Genomic DNA, 18,552 nt, shown 5'->3' with positions numbered 1-18,552 from the left:
ATCGTCGCTTGTTCTCGGGCTAGTTGGTGCATGCTAGCGTGAGATCTCACTCACCCACATGGCTCGATCTCACCGCGTGCGTCGTGCGTCTTCGGCGAATCGAACATGACATGCAGGCGGATAATAAACTGTGCTTACTCCATTTGGCGGTGAAGCAAATCGAGGGTAACTGGGGCTTGGCTGAACAAATGGGTCGTCGGGATCTCTGGGGCTCGATCTCGTGCGACTTGTACGAGAGAGCATATGTGAGATCTAGGACGTGCATTAGATAGTTAGGGCTTGGCGATTGGCAGGCTGATTTGTGGCCTGAGGGAGTTCATCGTTAAGATATCGCCAATCAGACTGCACTGTTAGTAGAACTAAAGAAGGGTTTTTCGATTCGCTGGAATAGACTTGCGGCGAGTGCGTACGTGGTCGGGATTAGTCGATCAATAACAAGATTTTAACACCCTAGACCACGTCCACTCGACTTGAAATCAGGGTTTGCGCTACGGACATATTGGATCTTGTACCAAGAGGCTGGAATGAAACAGGGTTCAGTCTTGGTGAAGACGCTTGTTATTTATGTACTGAGTTATCCTATCACTGTATCAAGATCTGCAAAGAAGATCGAGTGCAAAGAGGTAGGACAGATATGAAAGACTTGCAAGCTCCAAGGAGCTTCGAAACTACTAACCAAATCACCACATCATCTAATCGGCAACTGGCTCTTGGACTCGAAGCTGTACCTCAACCACTCTCCTACCGCTCTCAAACTCTCCCACCTGACACTCTCGTCTGCCTCTTGCATGAGCTCCATAACCCTGCCCTTCAGACCTAGCTTCTCCAGCTGTTGCCTCTTTTCTGGAACTTCCTTGACGAGACATGCTACGTCATTGCATCCAATAGCCAGCACCTGTTTGTCGGTTTCCCAGCTCTTGGACATGATCTCCGCAAGCTTGCGAGGTAGCTCTCCCTTGTTGTCTTCCAAGATGCGGCGCGCGTTCTCACGCCAGAAGTCGGGGTTACGGTGAGGTGGTGACCAGCGGAGGTGGCCGGACTGTAGCTCGGCGGCGTACTCATCGAAGGTAGTCTGAGTCTTGGTGTATTCCTCGAGGAGTTCGTTCAGTGACTGCAGATCCTCAAGAGCATCTTCGTCTGTCAAGTGGCGTGATTTCAGGCTCGAGAGAAGTGCTGGTAGGCGGGCGAGGACTGCCGAGGGGAGAAGGGTGTTTCGGTTGGTGTTCAACAGGTTCACGAGGGTCGAGAGTAGAAGGCGCGTAGTTTTTTCTTTGGGTGAGACGCGCAGGAGATGTGTGTACAAGATGACAATGTCGTGCTCACTAAAAAGTATCAGTATCCGCGATCCCAGGTCTTCAATATAGACTTACTCTTGGAGCCCCTCGCCGACTAGTTGACCCTCAAAGCTGAGCTGCCAGATGACAAGTAGAACATGGTAGAGGAGCTGTAGTCCTACACCACCTGACAAGCCACCTTCAGTGCTACGAATGCTAGCGGTGCCGCCGCCGCTGTATAGCGTCGAATCCTGGTCCTTGGTGGACCCTGCTGCTGCTCGCAGAATGTCAAACAGAGGATCAAGGGTTTCTTTCCTGTGCTTCCAGAAAATTTGCCGAGACCTGGCGCTTCGAAGGACAGCTGAAAACTCCCGCACAGCAATGTCCTGAAGGCCAGCATCTGACGCCTTTGCAAGTGTGGAAAGGTACGTAAAAAGCTGGGGCAGGGCCTCATCGACTTGAGACGTGGTCTTCGAGGGCTGGATGACAGCGTAGGAGAGCAGACCCGAGAGTACAGAAGACGTGAGCAGTGGAACAGGATCCTCGCTGTTCGACGAAGCTTTCAGAAGCGGCAGGAAAGGCTTGTACGGCGTTGGGTGCTGAACGAGAGCTGAGGTGAGAGTGGGGATATCTAGAGACAGTTAGTCTCATCTGTACCAGGTGCGTGTACTATCACAGCCATACCCTCGAGCATATCCCCCAGCAGCACCAGCATGTAGTGGATAATGTCCTGGCGTTTGGCTGCCGCCTCGAAGATGCTCTGCGATCCATTTCCGCCCAGCAACAACGTCACGAAGCTATCCGTATCCGCCTCGATTGTCTGTTTCCGCTGCTCCTTGCGCACCTTGTCAATTGACTTGATCTTCTTAAGGTCTGCATCCGTGATGGTCTTGGCCCGCACTGCGCCTTCCCATGATATTGGGCGCGCGCGGATGTTGTTTTGGATCGAGGTAAGGTACGCCGGCGGCTCTAGCGACATTTTGAGGAGGTCCTTCGGGATTACGTGCTACAAGGCGCGGCGTGTGGAGCTGACAGTGTATGTCTAGGGAAGCTCTGATGTTGGCAGTTGCTATCGCGGCTCACCAAGCTCCGTCATAGCTCGGACATATGCTAACTGTGTAAGGACTAGATCTCTTCTTTTTCTCTTGGCATCACGGTTTAGACTTCTGCGGCTCATCAACACTTTTACCCGACATCAAAGGTCAATCAACACATCTACGACCGGAAAGATGGAGTACTTCAGTCTCAAGAGATCGAATGCCGCCGATCGTGGCCAGGCCAACTTGTCTAGCAAAGTCTATGTTCGCTCAACAAAGAGTGGCAAGGTCCAGAAGATCGTAAGAGAGTTATACCTACGACAAGATATTCCTTGCTCGTCGCACCTCTGTAGGGCGTGCTTGGACATTGCACCCACGGATTACTCAAAAAAGGGTCAGGCTCCAGGTCGCATGTGAAACAGCAAAGCTGACCAAACCCAGTCGCCCCGTTTGTGCTCTCGGATACCCCAGCTGGATCGGAACATTTTCCAAATGGACAGTACCTTGTGCCAGATACTAACGCCCTCCTTACCGGGATGGATCTCTTTGAAGTCGAGACAGCGTTCCACGATGTCATCATTCTCCAGACTGTCCTCGAAGAAGTCAAGAACCGCTCCTTACCTCTGTATCACCGTCTGATCGCCTTGACCAAGAACGAGGGTAAGCGCTTTTACGTGTTCTTCAACGAGTTTCGCCAAGAGACGCATGTACCTAGAGATGTCGGGGAAACTATCAATGACCGTAATGATCGAGCTGTGCGAAAAGCTGTGCAATGGTACAATCAACACATCACGGAAGCTGTTACTGCGCGCAGCAAGAAACAGACGCGAGTACCCACCGTAGTCATGATCACAGATGACAAGGACAATTTGAGAAAAGCAAAGGCAGAAGAGGTCCCTGCCATGACATGTAAGTTATTGAATTAATGAAAGTGGAACATTGCTAACAAAATAAGTGGCCAAGTTTGTCTCTGGCTTGGAAAAAGCAGACGAGCTACTGGATATGATAAGTGCTGCACAGGAACAGAGAGAAGTGAGGTCGAAGAAGGCGGAAGTCTTCTACCCCGAACACTACTCGGTTTCGAAAATGATGACTGGTGTAAAAGCTGGTACTCTGCATCAGGGTATTTTCAACGTATCAACATACAACTACCTTGAAGGTTCCGTACACGTGCCAACGTTTGACAAATCACTTCTTATCCTGGGAAGAGAGAACAGCAATCGAGCTGTGTCTGGCGACGTCGTGGTAGTGGAAGTTCTTCCTCGGGACCAATGGAAATCGCCTTCAACCAAGATCATCGAGGAAGAGACATTGAACAAGAACGACAATCCCGAAGCCGAGGACGGCGAGAACATTGTTTCTGAGAAGGAACGACGGGCTCTGCAGGATGAGGTTAAGCGTGTTCATGGACAGAACTCAGAGGGCAAGCCGCAACCAACTGCGCGTGTCGTTGGTATCAGCAAGCGGAACTGGCGACAGTATGTGGGTCACATCGATCGCGATTCTGTTCGGTCAACCTCGAAAACTAGTCGAACACAACAGACGGTGTTTCTTGTACCAATGGACAAGCGCATTCCCAAAATTCGCATACGAACACGGCAAGCAGGTGAGCTTCTTGGTCAGCGTATATTGGCAACAATCGATTCTTGGGAGAGGGATTCAAGATATCCAGTCGGTCACTTTGTGCGATCACTGGGTGAGCTAGAGTCCAAGGGGGCGGAAACAGAAGCTCTACTTCTGGAATGGGACGTACAATACAAGCCATTCCCAAAGACTGTATTGGACTGTCTACCAGCCGAGGGACATGATTGGAAGGTTCCTGCTAGTCTTGAGGATCCGGGTTGGAAGGGACGAAAAGATTTGCGAGACCTTCTGGTTTGCAGTATCGACCCTGTTGGCTGTGTTGATATCGACGATGCTCTTCACGCCACAAAGCTACCCAACGGAAACTTTGAGGTCGGAGTACATATCGCTGATGTGTCGCATTTTGTCAAGCCCAACAACGCTATGGACAAGGAAGCTAGCCAGCGTGGAACCACAGTCTACCTCGTCGACAAGCGAATAGATATGCTGCCAATGCTTCTCGGAACTGACCTATGTTCTCTGAAACCGTATGTTGAGCGATATGCTTTCTCGGTTTTGTGGGAAATCACTTCAGATGCAGACATTGTCTCCTCACAGTTTACGAAGTCGGTCATTCGTTCAAGAGAGGCTTTCAGCTACGAGCAGGCGCAAATACGCATTGACGACAAGTCCCAGCAAGATGATCTGACAGCCGGAATGCGAACACTACTTATGCTATCCAAGAAACTGAAGCAAAAGCGAATGGATGCCGGAGCTTTGAACCTCGCCTCACCTGAAGTCAAAGTTCAAACTGAATCGGAAACTTCAGACCCAGTGGATGTCCAGACGAAAAAGTTACTCGACACCAACTCGCTGGTAGAAGAATTCATGTTGCTTGCCAACATTAGTGTCGCTGCAAAGAACTATGAAGCCTTCCCACAGACTGCTCTCCTGCGTCGTCACGCCGCGCCTCCAAAGACAAACTTCGAAGAGCTCACCAATCAGCTCAAGGTCAAGAAAGGTCTAGAGCTACGGACTGACAGCTCCAAAGCTGTAGCAGACTCTCTCGATACATGTGTCGATCCTAACAATCCCTTTTTCAACACCTTAGTCAGGATCATGGCAACGCGGTGCATGATGTCTGCCGAATACTTCTGCGCCGGCACTCAAGCATATCCAGAATTCAGGCATTACGGTCTGGCAAGCGAAATCTACACGCACTTCACATCTCCCATTCGTCGATACGCAGATCTGGAGGCGCATCGCCAGCTAGCTGCTGCTATCGAATACGAGCAACTTGATACGAGTTTGCAATCCAAGGCCAAACTTGAAGCCGTCTGCAAGAACATCAATGTTCGCCACCGCAACGCGCAGCAGGCCGGTCGTGCCTCGATCGAGTACTACGTTGGTCAGGCACTGAAGGGCAAGGATGTCCAGGAAGAGGGGTTCGTCATGAAGATCTTCTCGAACGGCTTCGTCGTGTTCGTACCGAGATTCGGTATCGAGAGCTTGATTCGATTAAGAGATCTAGCTACCCCGGAACCAGAGGCGGATTTTGATGCAGAGAACTACACATTGGAGATTAGAGGCGGCGTGAGCCGGAGCATCGAGTTGTTTGAGAGGGTCATGGTGAGAATCACTGACGAGATTGAGGAAAGCACTGGGAAGAGAAAGGTGCGATTATCATTAGTCTGAAGATAGGCGTTATACACTATAGTCCGTCGTCAGGAACACGAAGTACTACAGGGTCGTGGAACGAGAAAAAGCATTATTGTCCAGAAAACTCCTCCCGTCTCCGTTGCGCGGATGTTTCGATCGTATTCGTATAACCGACAGATCTCTAGCTGTTCCTGCGTCAGTGGTATTAAAAGCAAGCACAGCTAGACGCCTAGTACCCGCGATCAACACCCCTTATTGAACCCTTGTAAGCTGATTCAGTCGATCACCATTGGTAGCTCTGTCCGTAAGGCAGATCTTTCTATCGCCACTCTTCTTTACCAAGACAAACGTTCTTCTCACATAGTTTACGAATTTACCTGAGATCCGGCAAGGTTCGATAAGGAACTGGTCACATTCAGTTATGGCTACTGCACGTCCAAAGTTGCACCCTTGACCTCAAATTTCCAGTCGATGTGAAACTTTCCGACAAACCTTGGCCGATCGTTCACCGGCCATGATCAGATTATGGAGATATTGCCCAGCCCCTGATCCGCGCAGTTCGTCTCCTCGCGGTTAGGATGACCGTTTGTCACAATTACAGGCCTGACACACGTTCACAACACTCGGGGAAACTGCCCAAAGCGATTTGCGTAGCCGAACCTCTGCAACTTGCTTACGTTCACTATGCTATTTACTCTCGCCCATTTGCAGTAATCGGGGGGCACTCCGAAGGTGGCGATCGGTGGTAGCGGTCGGCTTTTGTGACAAGGGTAAGCTAACCGGCGCGCATCAAGTTATGGGACGCGAGGCTGTGCAGAAAACTTGGTTCGATCTGAATGCTAGGCTTGTAGCGTAAAGTTTATATCGAATTCAAAGGGGCGTTGTGGCGGCGGGAAGGACCGAAGAGGGTACTGTGTACAGAGAGAAAACTTACCTGGGTGGCGTGGTGGCAGTTCAAGTTTGTCAAAGAAGAGGCGCGCGCGATGAATTTCGGTGGGTGCGGTGGGGTTCGTCAAAGGGGTTCGTAGGGGTTGCATGAAAGGCAGTGTTCATTTGTCCATGTGAGCGTGGACCGCCTGTTCGCATGACTAGCCTATCGATAATGCTAAACTGCACAAAAAAGTCATATCATTCCAGGGCGCAAACACAGATTTCAGGTACTGAGTCGATGACGCGTTCGCTGCGGCACTCAAACGGTCAGGCGATATAGAAACGCTGAAGCAATAAATATACACAATCTTGGCGAACTACTAAAAACAGGACAGACCGGGAAGCGAATGAATGTTATTGGATATATAGACAAGAGTGGTAGTGTATTGCCGGATTCGAGGGGTGCCGGTGCCGTTATCTGTGAACCTCTCCCAAAAGGTCCTCCCGCTTTCTTCCGGCTTGCGTACTCTGTTTTAACGTTCATGGCAAGGACGTTGAAAATCTCGGCGAAGCGCTACGTATCCAGTGACATAGCGGAGCTCAATCCATAATTGTCATTATATTGCAGAACTAGTCCAACCGAAGAGCAATTAAGGTCCGGGGTATCGAGTATTGCAATGGGATAAAACAGCGAGCTGTGGCAAACTCGAGATCTGGATCTCGAGATATATATTGACTGTGTTCTGATAAGACGTTTAAGTAAAGTTTCATCGTTCATGTGATGTGCATTAGGTATCGCAGATGTTGTTTTCGGCGCTGCCACTCGAAAGAGCACTGAAAATGCACCACCGTATTCGGTGAGGGCGGTAGTGACAACGCTGTTCCAGTGTTGAAGTGAACTGCCACATACCGTACCTGGTTGGCTCATGTGAAAACCCGTCAATCGATGTCATCGGAACAGTCTTGACACCTTCTGGATTTGTTAGACTTACGGTAGCCTGACACCCCTGCTCGTGCCTGGATCGAGAACAAAGAACTGTTGGCGCTTCGCATGGCAAGCCGCAACTCGCAGCTCTCGTATTTCACGAGCCATCGGCTGTCCGGCCAAGCCAGTCCTGTGGCTAGTATAGTTTGGTTTGTGGCGTCAACCAATTGACGTGCTACACAGCCGCTGGGCCAGGTACAGTTTACTTGTTTTTGCAGGTTGTGAACGAATGGTCGCACGGGAGCCCTGACCGAACGCCAATCTCCTGATGCAAGAGCTTAATGCATTTTCCTGTCGATGCGCCTTGGATATTCGCCGCTGCAGCATCTGAAACTCACGATAGCGGGTGAAATAGACACAGACATGATGTGGGAGGTGCATCACGTTTCGTTTTTCGACAAGAGAGTATGCTGTAAGCTGAAGAAGGACTCTGGGTACAGACATTTCTTGATGGATGGTGCAGCAAAACCGTGTTTCTCGTCATGTCCGTCAAGTGTCGCCAGGCGCAAAAAGCGCTTCAGAAATTCTGCCGTAGATATCCTTGGTGGGTAAGTCCGAGTGCATGGCTGAACCATGGCTAGTGGAAAAAGAAGAGTACTGCTAGTTTCCACTTCGTAGTGTATATCGGAAGAACGCAGCCTTGACTTGGTCATGTTAGCAGAGGGCCAGGCCTCTCCGTCGACGGCTAGGGCGATTGCATACGTCTATGTCAATGTCAACCTGTGCAGGTGTATACCTAGTAGACGGAGGCATATCGTTAATCTAATCAATGATGAAGTATCGCATGCTGCATAATAAGCACCAGATGATCTGGCAGGACGGTAACCAAGCAACGACCTGAGACCAGGAACATGTCAGTGCGTCTTGGACGTACCGGCGGGCTTCTGCATGTGCATGTCACCCAGGCCAGGATGCGATGCAAGCGTGCCAGGAGACGTTGGCTGTCCAGTGCGGTCGATGGTTACACGCCCAATGGCAACATCACGAGTCGCCATTATATCGCTGTGCTGGTCGTGGCTGCCGAGCTGGACTTGAGATGGTTGCTTGTTGTAGGCGTCTGCAATGCATGCGATTAGGTAGGTTTGGTGTGGGCCGATGGCTTCCCTATCGCGGGACGCGCCTAAAGCCCGTCATCTGAATGGACGGGAAATGTACTGATCGTCATGTGTCAGTGCACGGCCCAAAGCGTAGAAGTGCGTTCCTGTTCCTGTTCCTGTCCGCCACTAAAGCGCATGCTTGTTTCGTTTGTAGGGCGCGCCGGGCAGGCAACGAGGGAGCAGGCAACGAGGGCGCTGGATGCGTACTCGTAAACATGGCGTAAACTGCTGTGCTGTCATGGCCAGCTGTTTGCTCCTCTGTCTCACATCCGCAACGCAGAGCAGAGGGCTGCCCCACGATTCGCCATAGCGGATATGACCCGACAGCTCATCGACGTTTGCTGACCCCAACAGCGCCACGTCGCTCTCTCTACCCTGCAGGTACGCAAGCGAGCCATCGGTCGTGACTTCCTATCCTAGTATCGCAGGCTTGCGCCATCTCCAATGGTGGGGACATGTCCAGATTAGCACCACACTCACCGCACTTCAGACCTCTTGACAAACTTCGTAACCCACCATCAGGTACCTGCATATCGCCCCCAGGCTAATACTGTCCGTCTCTATAAGCCGCAAGATCCTCCCACTAGGAGCGCCGACTCTGACTCTACCGAACAAATATCCTTTGTTCTGTCTCGGTTTGTCCCGCTAGTCACATACCATCACTCTCTCCTAGGGCATTGTGGAGCAAGTGTATACGCATGACCAAGGTCTCCGCTCTGATAGTTTCGCAATACATTATCATCTCCGCCCTCCAGGTTCCTGTTACCGGTAATTCCAGACATTTATTTTCCTTGTCGATCCAGCCCGACCGCCAGCCATTGCGAATTTGCGATCCCATCATGGACACGGGCGAATCACCATAGTTCTCTCTAATACTTGTCGGGGCCTATGTCAAGATTCCATCCCTCCAACGGCTCTTGCCTATCTTAGCTCTGCCGTGTCGACTTCAACCTTCTTGTGTGTTACTTAAGCCTGCTTCGGGTACGACTATCTGCCGCCGTCTTGCGTAAGCGTCTCACATCCGACACTCATATCACTCCCTATTGGAAGACTCTGCCTCAGTCCAGTGTACTTCACACTTCCATACCATGGAGCAAGAGACGATCTGGATCGTTGTTGGCGTCGTTTTAGGCACTTTGGTTTTGACTGCTACCGTCGTTGTCGTTTTCTTCTGTTGGAAGCGATCTCAGAGAAGGGTTCGGGGTTTCTCGCTGCGAGCAGTCACACCTCTGGACGATGCAGAATTTGAGTCATGGCGCCGGCCCAGCCAACTCACCCAGCCTACAGAGAAGTATGGCATTCGAGCTGCGCCATCGGCCGTTGTGCGTGACCGCACTGATTCCACCATGTTCGAGAAGGAGCTCGATCTTTATGATCAACCTCGAACTCCTTCACCCGTCGACCTCGTCTCCCCAATGAGGTCACCATCCAGTTCCATAAGGAAACCAGGACGCGTTCGAAGGAAGTCCAGCGTCGCATCATCCATCGCTGATCGGCCACCAACACCCTACTCACCGGCTTCTACCACCAACGAGTTCCCCCGAGTGTCACTATCCTCTCGCGCATCACACATCCACTATCCTTCCGTGTCAGAGGCATCGGCCTTCAGGTTCGAATTTGATTCTGAACATAGCGTCAATAGACAAGAACCTGGTCGCTGGGTATGATCTCTTAGTCACTCCTCGATCATGACGCAGGAAGCAACTCTACTGGAACAAACCACACTCTTCTAGGGGCCAGCACTGGCAACGGGCACAATCCACACGTCCTCCATACGCATAGTCGCCTTGAACATGTTGTCATTACACCCGAATGACAGTCGTGTGCGTTGCCTAGCCACCCCAGCTTCTATGGCAACATTCCATTGCCCAGCATTCTACACTCGCTTCTTACGACAGCGCTGGCCACCGTACCTATTCTTCTTATACATATTTTACGACAGCACATGATATCTTTTTATCGGCGTTCGGCGGATCATTGGCATTTGTGATACCAGACTATCGTCACCCCCATAGGCTTCGGCCTCTTTCTTTTTTCTTGTTCTCGATGCAGGGCCCGCAACAACTACGGACATGAGACGGAGCTGCAGAGTGATGGATCGTGGGATGGACATACTGCGCAGAGATGGGAAGCAACCACGAATGTAGTCATGTAGCGTGATTGCTGTAGGATATAAACTTCTAAACAACTGTTTGATCAGACACAATTCATCAGCCTATTCACAAGTGTTTATTTTTCTTCATGCAAATGTCCCTAAAACTCCGTGTCTGCCTCACGCTATTGTGCATCAGCATAGGAGACTGTATGGTCTGCCCAGACATTACAACAAGACAATTTAGACTGTTCGGTATTCGTTCTTCATCAGTGACCGTGCGGTCGGATAACCCTAGTACATACATATAGCCTAATCTTGTTTCATGACTGCCGTTGCGGGTTGGAGTTCGGGAGTTGTTTCAAAGGATTTAATAACATGCCCCTTCACCGCCAATTCGCGACCTTTTTTCGCAAATCTTATTCTGAACCCTGGCGATCATTTCCGCCCGCCCCGCATGTATTTTCCGTGGAACGTCAACGTCTGATGCACGATCAGGCACAAATCAGTCACCGCATGTTGCTCGGACCTATCGGCCAAATACATCACGCAATGCAATGTCGTGCAGTCACGCTACCCCGTGGCTTGAGCAAGATGTTGGTAGGTTGTGGAACGAGCAGGAGAGTTACTAAGCCGTGTGTTGAGATGCAGGGGTATAGCTTGTACATGAACACGCTAGGCGGGTTCTCCACATGAACAGCTGTCACCGCAACTGTGTAAACAACAAAGACAAAAAGTTCTTTGAGCTCTCCATAATAACCGCATAGACCTTGGCCGTTCCTGCAACACACCTGCAGGCTTGACTTCACTCTCTCTTACCTCACACGTCAACCGTATCCGATACAAACAAACCCTCACACATCATAAACCATGGAGGTCATACAAGGTGCGTGGTTCCCAATCTACCAAGCTCTTCACTCAACAGTAGACTAACATGTATCTCAGATTATATCACCCTCCTCCCGACCGTGCTCCCCGCATCTCTCGCCTCTCCCATTCTCAAATTCGTCACGACTTCTTTCGGCATAACACAAACTCTCCAATCGCACCTCGCACCGTTCCTCACGCGCGTCATCACACAACCAGATGTCGCCTCCATCTTCGCGCTCCTCGTCGTCTTCTTCATCAGCATGAAGATCCTGGACATGATGTACCGCGCGGTCATCTTCTGGGTGCGGATGGTGTTCCGCCTGGCGTTGCTGGGCGCAGTTGTGGTTCTCGGGCTGTGGGTGCACAACCGTGGCGTGGATGGATTTGTCGCCGATGTGCAGGGATTGGGCGAGAAGTGGACGGGCGAGTACCAAAGATATAGCGGGGAGGTTAAAAAATTCCAGGCGCAGAAGGAGGATCAGATCAGGATGCAGGCGGCGAACAAGGGGAGAGGATACGGGCGTTAGTGGGGTTGAAGAGTTGCTGCACGAGGATGAGGGGACTGTCATGTTGTTGTTGACAATGTGTGTGGTGGTGGGATTCACGATTGCACGATTGGATGATTACATGTCGGGGGCATGGCGCTGGGATACGGCATTTATGTGGAGTTTGAGACATCGGCCAACGACTTGGGTTCATAAGGAGTCTGCAGGAACGGTTCGGCTAGAGAAGAGCGCAATACTCTCAGTTGGATATACCCTTTTCTTTACTTCCTGGCTTTAGTCCTGTGGAAGACAGAATATAGAGGCACGGACCGAGTCACACGACTTTCAGATAGATCACGGGTTTGATGAACAGCGAATTCGTACTTTTCTGCCTAAGCTATGCTCCCTTTTCTTCTAGCTTCATCTGCAGAGGCGTAGCCCAAACCTGATCTTACTTTTGATCCTCCGCATACTGGGCGGGTGAGTTTGAGGATTTGACACTAGCCGGTCAATTACTATTTGTGTAGGGTTTACTGAACAATGTATACTCAGTGATTTTCGCCGGAGGACGAGATGCTTTTCTGACCTTCTACATCCTCCTAGCCCTCAACTACCTCGGGTTCCTCTTCATCATAGCTTTCGATATCTTAATCATCGCTATCAGAATCATCGCTGTCAGAATCATCGCAATCAACCGCGATGTCATGTCCGAGTTTGCTATCACGCCTGACGAATATAATACGGTCCATCTGATTTATCGAGTCCTGTTCCGTAACCTTCAGTTGCATTCTCAGCAAATCCACAAACCGTCCCAACGTTACACCCTCATCGTCCTTGATATATTGCGTGGTCTCTTTGATCGGCCAGCAAACAAGCAATTTCAGTTCTTTGACGGTTGGAAAACACATGAACATATTCCTCCACGATCCGTCCTGCTTGTAGTGACCTGCGAACTTTGACGTATCTGTCAACTGCTTCAACTCGTCGAAAGAGAAGAATCGAAGTTGATTGCAAACTCGATGTTTCTCCTGGATCTTGAAGTTCGGGTTGACCAAAGGCATGAATTCGTTCCACCCGCTCAACACAGGATGGGGAACAGTCTTGCCGAAGGATGTTTTCCGTAGCGATGAGGTGCCGATATCGAATGCGATCCGAGGGAGCTCATTGGGTTGCCTGTTAAGCTTCATGTCGATTTCAAGGTGCAGATGAATTTGTGGCGTTGTATCGGGGTGTTTATCAGAAACAGCAAACTTTGCTCGCTGGTAGAGCGCTTCTTGGAGCCTAGGATCATTGCCAGGAAGATGCGCCCTCCAATCCTTGCAGACACGCTGACAACGGATGAGATCGTAGAATGAAAGATGGCGAAAGATTGTTTGAAGGATCTCAGGAGGAACATGTGAGCTTGCAGAGTTCCGAACGGACGCGTTCGCGACCGTTTGAGTAAGTGACACGTTCATCTGGTCAGAGATGGTGTCCATCGTGACATCCTTGGGCCTGTTTCCTGAGGACATATTCAATGTTGACATTCGAGGTACTGTGTGGCGAGGCAGTGACAACAGGCTCTGCTTTACTAATGTAGTCAGGTATGGGAAATCAATGTGCGGACGAGTACAAAATTACAGCGTGCGGGTGGCTTTTATATGTGAAACCCAGGGACTGAAGGTTTTGTGAAGGAAGGAGCGTCCTGGGGTGCGCCGTTCTCGGTAAAGGTGCTCGTAATTGTAGAACCGGCCCTGCGAGGCGAAACTCGAGCCAGTGAGGGCGAGGTCAGACGGTGTGTTGCTTGCCAAAGATTACGAGCTCGAAGGCTCATAATCGTTGACGGCGGTCTAGCTCACGCTTTTCTGTTTTGGTTCGGTAAATTTCTTTCACTGTGACGCCGCACTGTTGCCTACCGGGACAACCGTGCTTGCGTTGGTCAAATAATGGCCAGAGGTAAACTACCAGCTAAATTGTGTATACTAATGTCACAGAAGCCAAAACTAGTAATTGCAATCCTATCTAAAAGTTTGTGAGTACCGCGAATGTTACGTAACAGCCACGATGATACTCAAAGTGCAAGCTAACATAACTTCTTCGTCTTACGCATTACTCATCTCTTTCTACAAAAACGTCCAAGCAAATTGCACATGATAGTCACTTACGTGGAGTACAACAGAGCTGAGGAGGTGAACTATCGGTCAACTGTAAAAGCGGAAAGTGAGCTGCGATCTTCGTGGCTTCTAGAAGCCGCAAAGCCACACCAATTAAATGCACAACGATTGCGTGCCAGGCGTATACTTTCCGGAATTTAAGTACAAGACTTCTATACCAATCTTAGATGTAGTTGTCCAGCTGTTGCAAGATTTGGCTGTCCGACTAACCGAGAGAAAGGTTGATGAGAAGACCCCACTTTTTGGTATTAGTCAGTGCATTCACATCAGTCAATTCGCCTATCTACTTATATACATATGTAAACCTGGTACTCGCTATTCTAGTCGTCTCTCAAATCTTCATGAAGTTCAACACCAGAATACAACTAGAGTCATAACGGCATTTGCCCAGGCCCACCCGCTCGCCAATCCTCCACATCTTCCACCCCAATTGTCGTAATCCATCTAAATATCCTCAACCCTCCCAAGAATGGCACCCCTAAACATCAACCCCCCACTACTAAACTCCGCCAACCCATGGTGCACCAGCCTCGAACAGCTTCAGGAGCTATACTCGCATCCCCAAACCGGCGCCGTCACCACCCGAACCTCACTCTTGGAAGGCTTCCCCCACGACCCCAGCATCCACCAATTTACCTTCTACAACCCCACCACGCACTCCACCTCCCCACCAAACGCAGACCAAGCAGGCCAAGCAGACGAAACAGGAAGTCTGAACACGCTGGGCTACAGTCCCCTCCCCCTCGCCAAATATCTCAGCTTCGTCCAGACGATCAGCGATGCCCTCCCCGCAGCGACAAGTAACAAGCCCTTCATAATCTCCGTAACCGGCTCAGCAGACGACGTCGTAGCCTGCTACCGCCAGATCGCACATCATCAACGGGCCGTGAAAATGCCGCTAGCCATGGAAGTCAACCTCTCCTGCCCGAACATCAAAAGCAAACCACCGCCCGCGTACTCCAGCGCAGCGCAGCTCACATACCTCACGGCCCTCAAGACAGATATACTCAAACAAGCGGATGCGGAAAGGATTCCAGTTGGCATCAAAACCCCCCCGTTTACGTACCACGATCAGTTCCAGGCCCTGATCACCGCGTTGCTGGACAGTGCTAGGGACGGACCCTGTCCGATTGGTTTCATCACCGCGACGAATACGCTCGGCTCGTCGTTACTCCTCGGTCCGCAGGGTGCTACGTCTACTTCCGTGGATTCGTTGCAGCGTGTGCTGGAGAGTGCTGCGGGGACGGGGATAGGGGGGCTGGCGGGAGCGCCATTACACCCCCTGGCGTTGGGGAATGTGTACTCGATTAGGCAGTTGCTGGACCAACACGAGGAGTTGAAAAGTATACAGATTATCGGTGTAGGAGGCGTGGAGGAGAAAGAAGGGTATCGTAGGATGAGGGCTGTTGGAGCGGCGGCTGTGGGCGTGGGCACGGCGTTGGGGAGGAAGGGCGTCAAGGTGTTTGAGGAGATAGGGAAAGCGGCGGAGAAGGAGGAGTAGTAATAGAGAAGTGGGACAAAGATGAGGGAACGAGGATATACCCCTTGGATTATAAAGTATGCTGTGGTATCACATACTACTACACGTGTAATTCTCAAATATCATCTGTCTGCTAAAGGATTAAAGTACACTGTGATTAGCCGGCTACATGGTTGGCAAGACCATGTAGCCGACAGACAAGCAAGCACACGCCAAAAATACACAATTCCTGATACCACTTACTTTTGTTGAGCGTGTCAAGTCCCATCCATCAACTACGTTATCTCGTTTCCTGGTGCGAGAAGTGTCGTCCTGTTATTTTGCATGGGAAGTCTGCTTAGAAGAAAGTTTCTAGTCCTCTTCAATTTCACCTTCCTCGCTGCCAGAGCGAATAGTACGGTCTTCTTCCTTGATTGGCTCGGGAATAGGAGTCTTCGATTTGCGATCCGCGTGCGGAGAGTAACGAGCGCGCTGTAGAGTCAGTATCTGATGTTGAAGAATTTGTAACCAGGAGAACGTACCTTGGTGTCACGCTTGGTTGCACTTGCGTCGCTCTCCCGACGGCGCCTAGTCGAAGAAGTGCGACCACCACTGTCACCGTAATCCAAAAGGCTCACACTGGTCTCGCGGGGGTCTGCCCTGCTAACGTACGATCGTTCACGCTCAACCTCGCGCTCGCGACGCTCACGTACATAGTGATCAGCGGGACTGCGACGAGAACCGTCATACCGGTCGTCCTCACGGCGCTCACGGCGACGAGGCGGGGATAAACCTGTGCTATCGTTGTTTCTGTAGCGTGCCTCCCGGTCCTGCTGAGCACGTCGTCGTTCTGCGGCGTACGGGTCATGTTCAGGTGAGCGAGTACGCGTACGACGGCGATGAGAGTCAGAATGCCCGTTGCGATACTCACGATCTCCACGGTCCCGGTCGCGCCTGTCCCGATCACGGTCACGCTCATCACGACGCCTGCTGCGATCGCGTCGATCGTTCTCCTTGTCTTTGAGGCGGCGCATGTACTTGTCGAAGACGGATTCGCGGAGGGTATCTGATTTCAGTGCGCGATACTCGTCTGTCTTCTCAACACGGGGACGTACCACTTCCCAGGTGTCCGAATGAGACACTGGAGGATCGAGACGCTTGATGACAGAACGAAGATTGTCCATGGCGTAGCGCTCGTTGTGCTCCTCGTCTCGACGTTCATCTTCTTCTCGTCGCTTCACTTTGGCGAGAACGTAGTTGTAAATGCTCTGTATCGACTGCTCGTCAATGTTAGCGGTGCGAGGATCTGTTCGCATAACACTTAGGAACTCTTCGTAGGGGGTCGCCGTCGTAACCTCGAAGCGTTGATACTGGGAACAGAGTCAGTGGTTGTCTTGAGCGTGGGTGCGATTGACTTACTTCCAGCACGTCCAGTGCATAGCGGCGCAGGGTGCGGAACTTGCCCTCTTCCTCCTCCAGGGCATCCCAAAACAGGTCAAGTGGCGATGATCCACTCTGGCCGAGCATGGCAAGGAAGCGCGGATCGTCCTGGATGAACTCGTGAATGTCCTTCCATTTGGTGCCAGCCTTGACTTTACCGTTCTCTCGGAGCTCGTTGAGGAGGTTCATGAATGCGTCGCGGTTCTTGCGCTCCACCCGGTGCTTGACGCGCCTCTCGGCCTGAACGCGGTCGTTGTGCTCGCGCTGGAGCTGTCGGATGTGCGTCTCGAACTGGTTGAGGACGTCCATCTTGGTCAGCGACTGGAACTGCTCGCTGTTGAAGTCGTCGTTGTGCTGCAGCTTCTCTTCGGCCTTGGACCAGCGCGTGAAGGGCTCCAGGTCCAGGCCCCGCAGCAGGCCCATGACCTGGTCCAGGGCAGAGCGCCGGTTGTCGGCCTCCTTCTCGTCGTGGGCCTTCTTGAGGGCGATGATGTACTCGTCGAACAGGGAGCGGCGCTCGGTGGTGTCCTTGGCCGAGCGGAAGATGGTCTCCTCCTCGATGATGGGCAGGGCGGTGCGCCAGCGCGTGTAGTGCTTGATGTCTGGGTGCGAGCGCAGCATGGCGGTGAAGTCGGCGCGCAGCTTGGCCTGGCGGTCCTGCTCCTTGTTCTTCTCCTGGGCGCGCAGGTCCTCGCCGTACTTCTTGAAGGCCTCCTCGCGCTTCTCGGGCTCGGGGATGGCGCGCCAGTTGGGGTCCTTGATGCCCGCGCGCACCGCCTGCGCCCACGTCCAGTCGGGCTGCGCCTTCATCTGCTTGAGCACCTTCATAAAGGCCGCCTCGGCCTCCTGCGGGCTGGAGAACTGCAGCTCGCTGCCCATGGCGATGCTGATGTTGGGCCGGTTCTCGTCGTAGCGCTCACGGTCGCGCTCGCGGTCATGGTCGCGGCGCTCGGGGCGGTACTCGTCGCGCTCGGGGCGGCGGTGGTCGTGCGACAGCTGGTGGGGCGAGGGCCCGGCGACCCAGCCAGAGGGGCCCGCGGGGGGGCGCTGGGGCTGGCTCGCCTTGTACTGGTCGATGTTCTGCTGCACCGCGTCGGGGATCTGCCACGTCGTCTCGCGCGACTGCGTGTGGTAGAAGTAGCGCTTCCCCTCGGCCGCGAAGTGCATCGCCCATCCCGTGCCGGCAACTGCGCGCTGGGCCGTGTCAGCATCATCAATCGTCGTCACGTGTCGGTGTCAGTGACATCCTACCTCGACCTCGTCCTTGAGCTCGTCGGGCTTCTCCCACTGCGTCTTGTTCAGCGCGGCGTTGTAGTAGTACTCCTTGCCGTCGGCGCCAGGGATGGCCGTCCAGCCAGCGCCAGGCGGCGCCATAGCAGGTGGGTAGCCGTTCATCGCGGCGACGGGCAATGGTCGTGGGTCGAGTCGAGGCAACGGCGTGTTGGTCGAGACGAGAGGCTCAAGCTAGCAAGGCGCGCGCCGTCCGCGAAATCTTTGGGGCACGGGCCCCCTGTCGGTGAAACAGTCGCGCCGGGCCTCCCCCAGTGAGTGAACAGCTTGCGTGTCCA

At 52.2% G+C, this 18,552-nt stretch overlaps 7 protein-coding genes across 7 annotated transcripts; 4 read left to right on the top strand and 3 right to left on the bottom strand.

Moving 5' to 3' along the window:
- Positions 1-518: 518 nt before the first annotated feature.
- P153DRAFT_312136 (vacuolar ATP synthase subunit H) lies at positions 519-2,328 on the bottom strand. Its single transcript, XM_033664834.1, has 3 exons — positions 1,959-2,328; positions 1,371-1,905; positions 519-1,322 (listed from the first exon to the last, which is right to left on the bottom strand). Exons 1-3 carry the CDS (start codon positions 2,251-2,253, stop codon positions 689-691), a joined length of 1,464 nt encoding a protein of 487 aa, XP_033525999.1. The 5' UTR covers positions 2,254-2,328; the 3' UTR covers positions 519-688.
- Positions 2,329-2,503: 175 nt separating this feature from the next.
- Positions 2,504-5,569, top strand: P153DRAFT_286414 (ribonuclease R; the record flags this gene model as incomplete). The annotated part of the gene is made up of 3 exons (XM_033663465.1): positions 2,504-2,705; positions 2,753-3,220; positions 3,267-5,569. The coding sequence occupies 3 exons, from the start codon at positions 2,504-2,506 to the stop codon at positions 5,567-5,569; spliced, it is 2,973 nt and encodes a 990-aa protein (XP_033525998.1).
- Positions 5,570-9,573: 4,004 nt separating this feature from the next.
- P153DRAFT_383703 (uncharacterized protein) lies at positions 9,574-10,152 on the top strand (the record flags this gene model as incomplete). The annotated part of the gene is made up of 1 exon (XM_033670268.1): positions 9,574-10,152. The coding sequence occupies one exon, from the start codon at positions 9,574-9,576 to the stop codon at positions 10,150-10,152; it is 579 nt and encodes a 192-aa protein (XP_033525997.1).
- A 1,204-nt stretch (positions 10,153-11,356) lies between these two features.
- On the top strand, positions 11,357-12,262 carry P153DRAFT_199625 (uncharacterized protein). Its single transcript, XM_033662482.1, has 2 exons — positions 11,357-11,463; positions 11,523-12,262. The coding sequence occupies exons 1-2, from the start codon at positions 11,448-11,450 to the stop codon at positions 11,972-11,974; spliced, it is 468 nt and encodes a 155-aa protein (XP_033525996.1). The 5' UTR covers positions 11,357-11,447; the 3' UTR covers positions 11,975-12,262.
- Positions 12,263-12,297: 35 nt separating this feature from the next.
- On the bottom strand, positions 12,298-13,897 carry P153DRAFT_199632 (uncharacterized protein). Its single transcript, XM_033662483.1, has 2 exons — positions 13,553-13,897; positions 12,298-13,497 (listed from the first exon to the last, which is right to left on the bottom strand). Exon 2 carries the CDS (start codon positions 13,456-13,458, stop codon positions 12,580-12,582), a length of 879 nt encoding a protein of 292 aa, XP_033525995.1. The 5' UTR covers positions 13,459-13,497; positions 13,553-13,897; the 3' UTR covers positions 12,298-12,579.
- A 493-nt stretch (positions 13,898-14,390) lies between these two features.
- P153DRAFT_365177 (FMN-linked oxidoreductase) lies at positions 14,391-15,756 on the top strand. Its single transcript, XM_033667776.1, has one exon. It carries the CDS (start codon positions 14,555-14,557, stop codon positions 15,584-15,586), a length of 1,032 nt encoding a protein of 343 aa, XP_033525994.1. The 5' UTR covers positions 14,391-14,554; the 3' UTR covers positions 15,587-15,756.
- Positions 15,757-15,916: 160 nt separating this feature from the next.
- On the bottom strand, positions 15,917-18,379 carry P153DRAFT_383699 (uncharacterized protein; the record flags this gene model as incomplete). The annotated part of the gene is made up of 4 exons (XM_033670267.1): positions 15,917-16,036; positions 16,087-16,914; positions 16,964-18,178; positions 18,236-18,379. The coding sequence occupies 4 exons, from the start codon at positions 18,377-18,379 to the stop codon at positions 15,917-15,919; spliced, it is 2,307 nt and encodes a 768-aa protein (XP_033525993.1).
- Between the last annotated feature and the right edge of the window lie 173 nt (positions 18,380-18,552).

Source organism: Dothidotthia symphoricarpi (assembly GCF_010015815.1).
Source record: "Dothidotthia symphoricarpi CBS 119687 unplaced genomic scaffold P153scaffold_6, whole genome shotgun sequence".
NCBI classification, from domain to species: domain Eukaryota; kingdom Fungi; phylum Ascomycota; class Dothideomycetes; order Pleosporales; family Dothidotthiaceae; genus Dothidotthia; species Dothidotthia symphoricarpi.
This window is presented reverse-complemented; position numbering and strand designations above follow the sequence as displayed.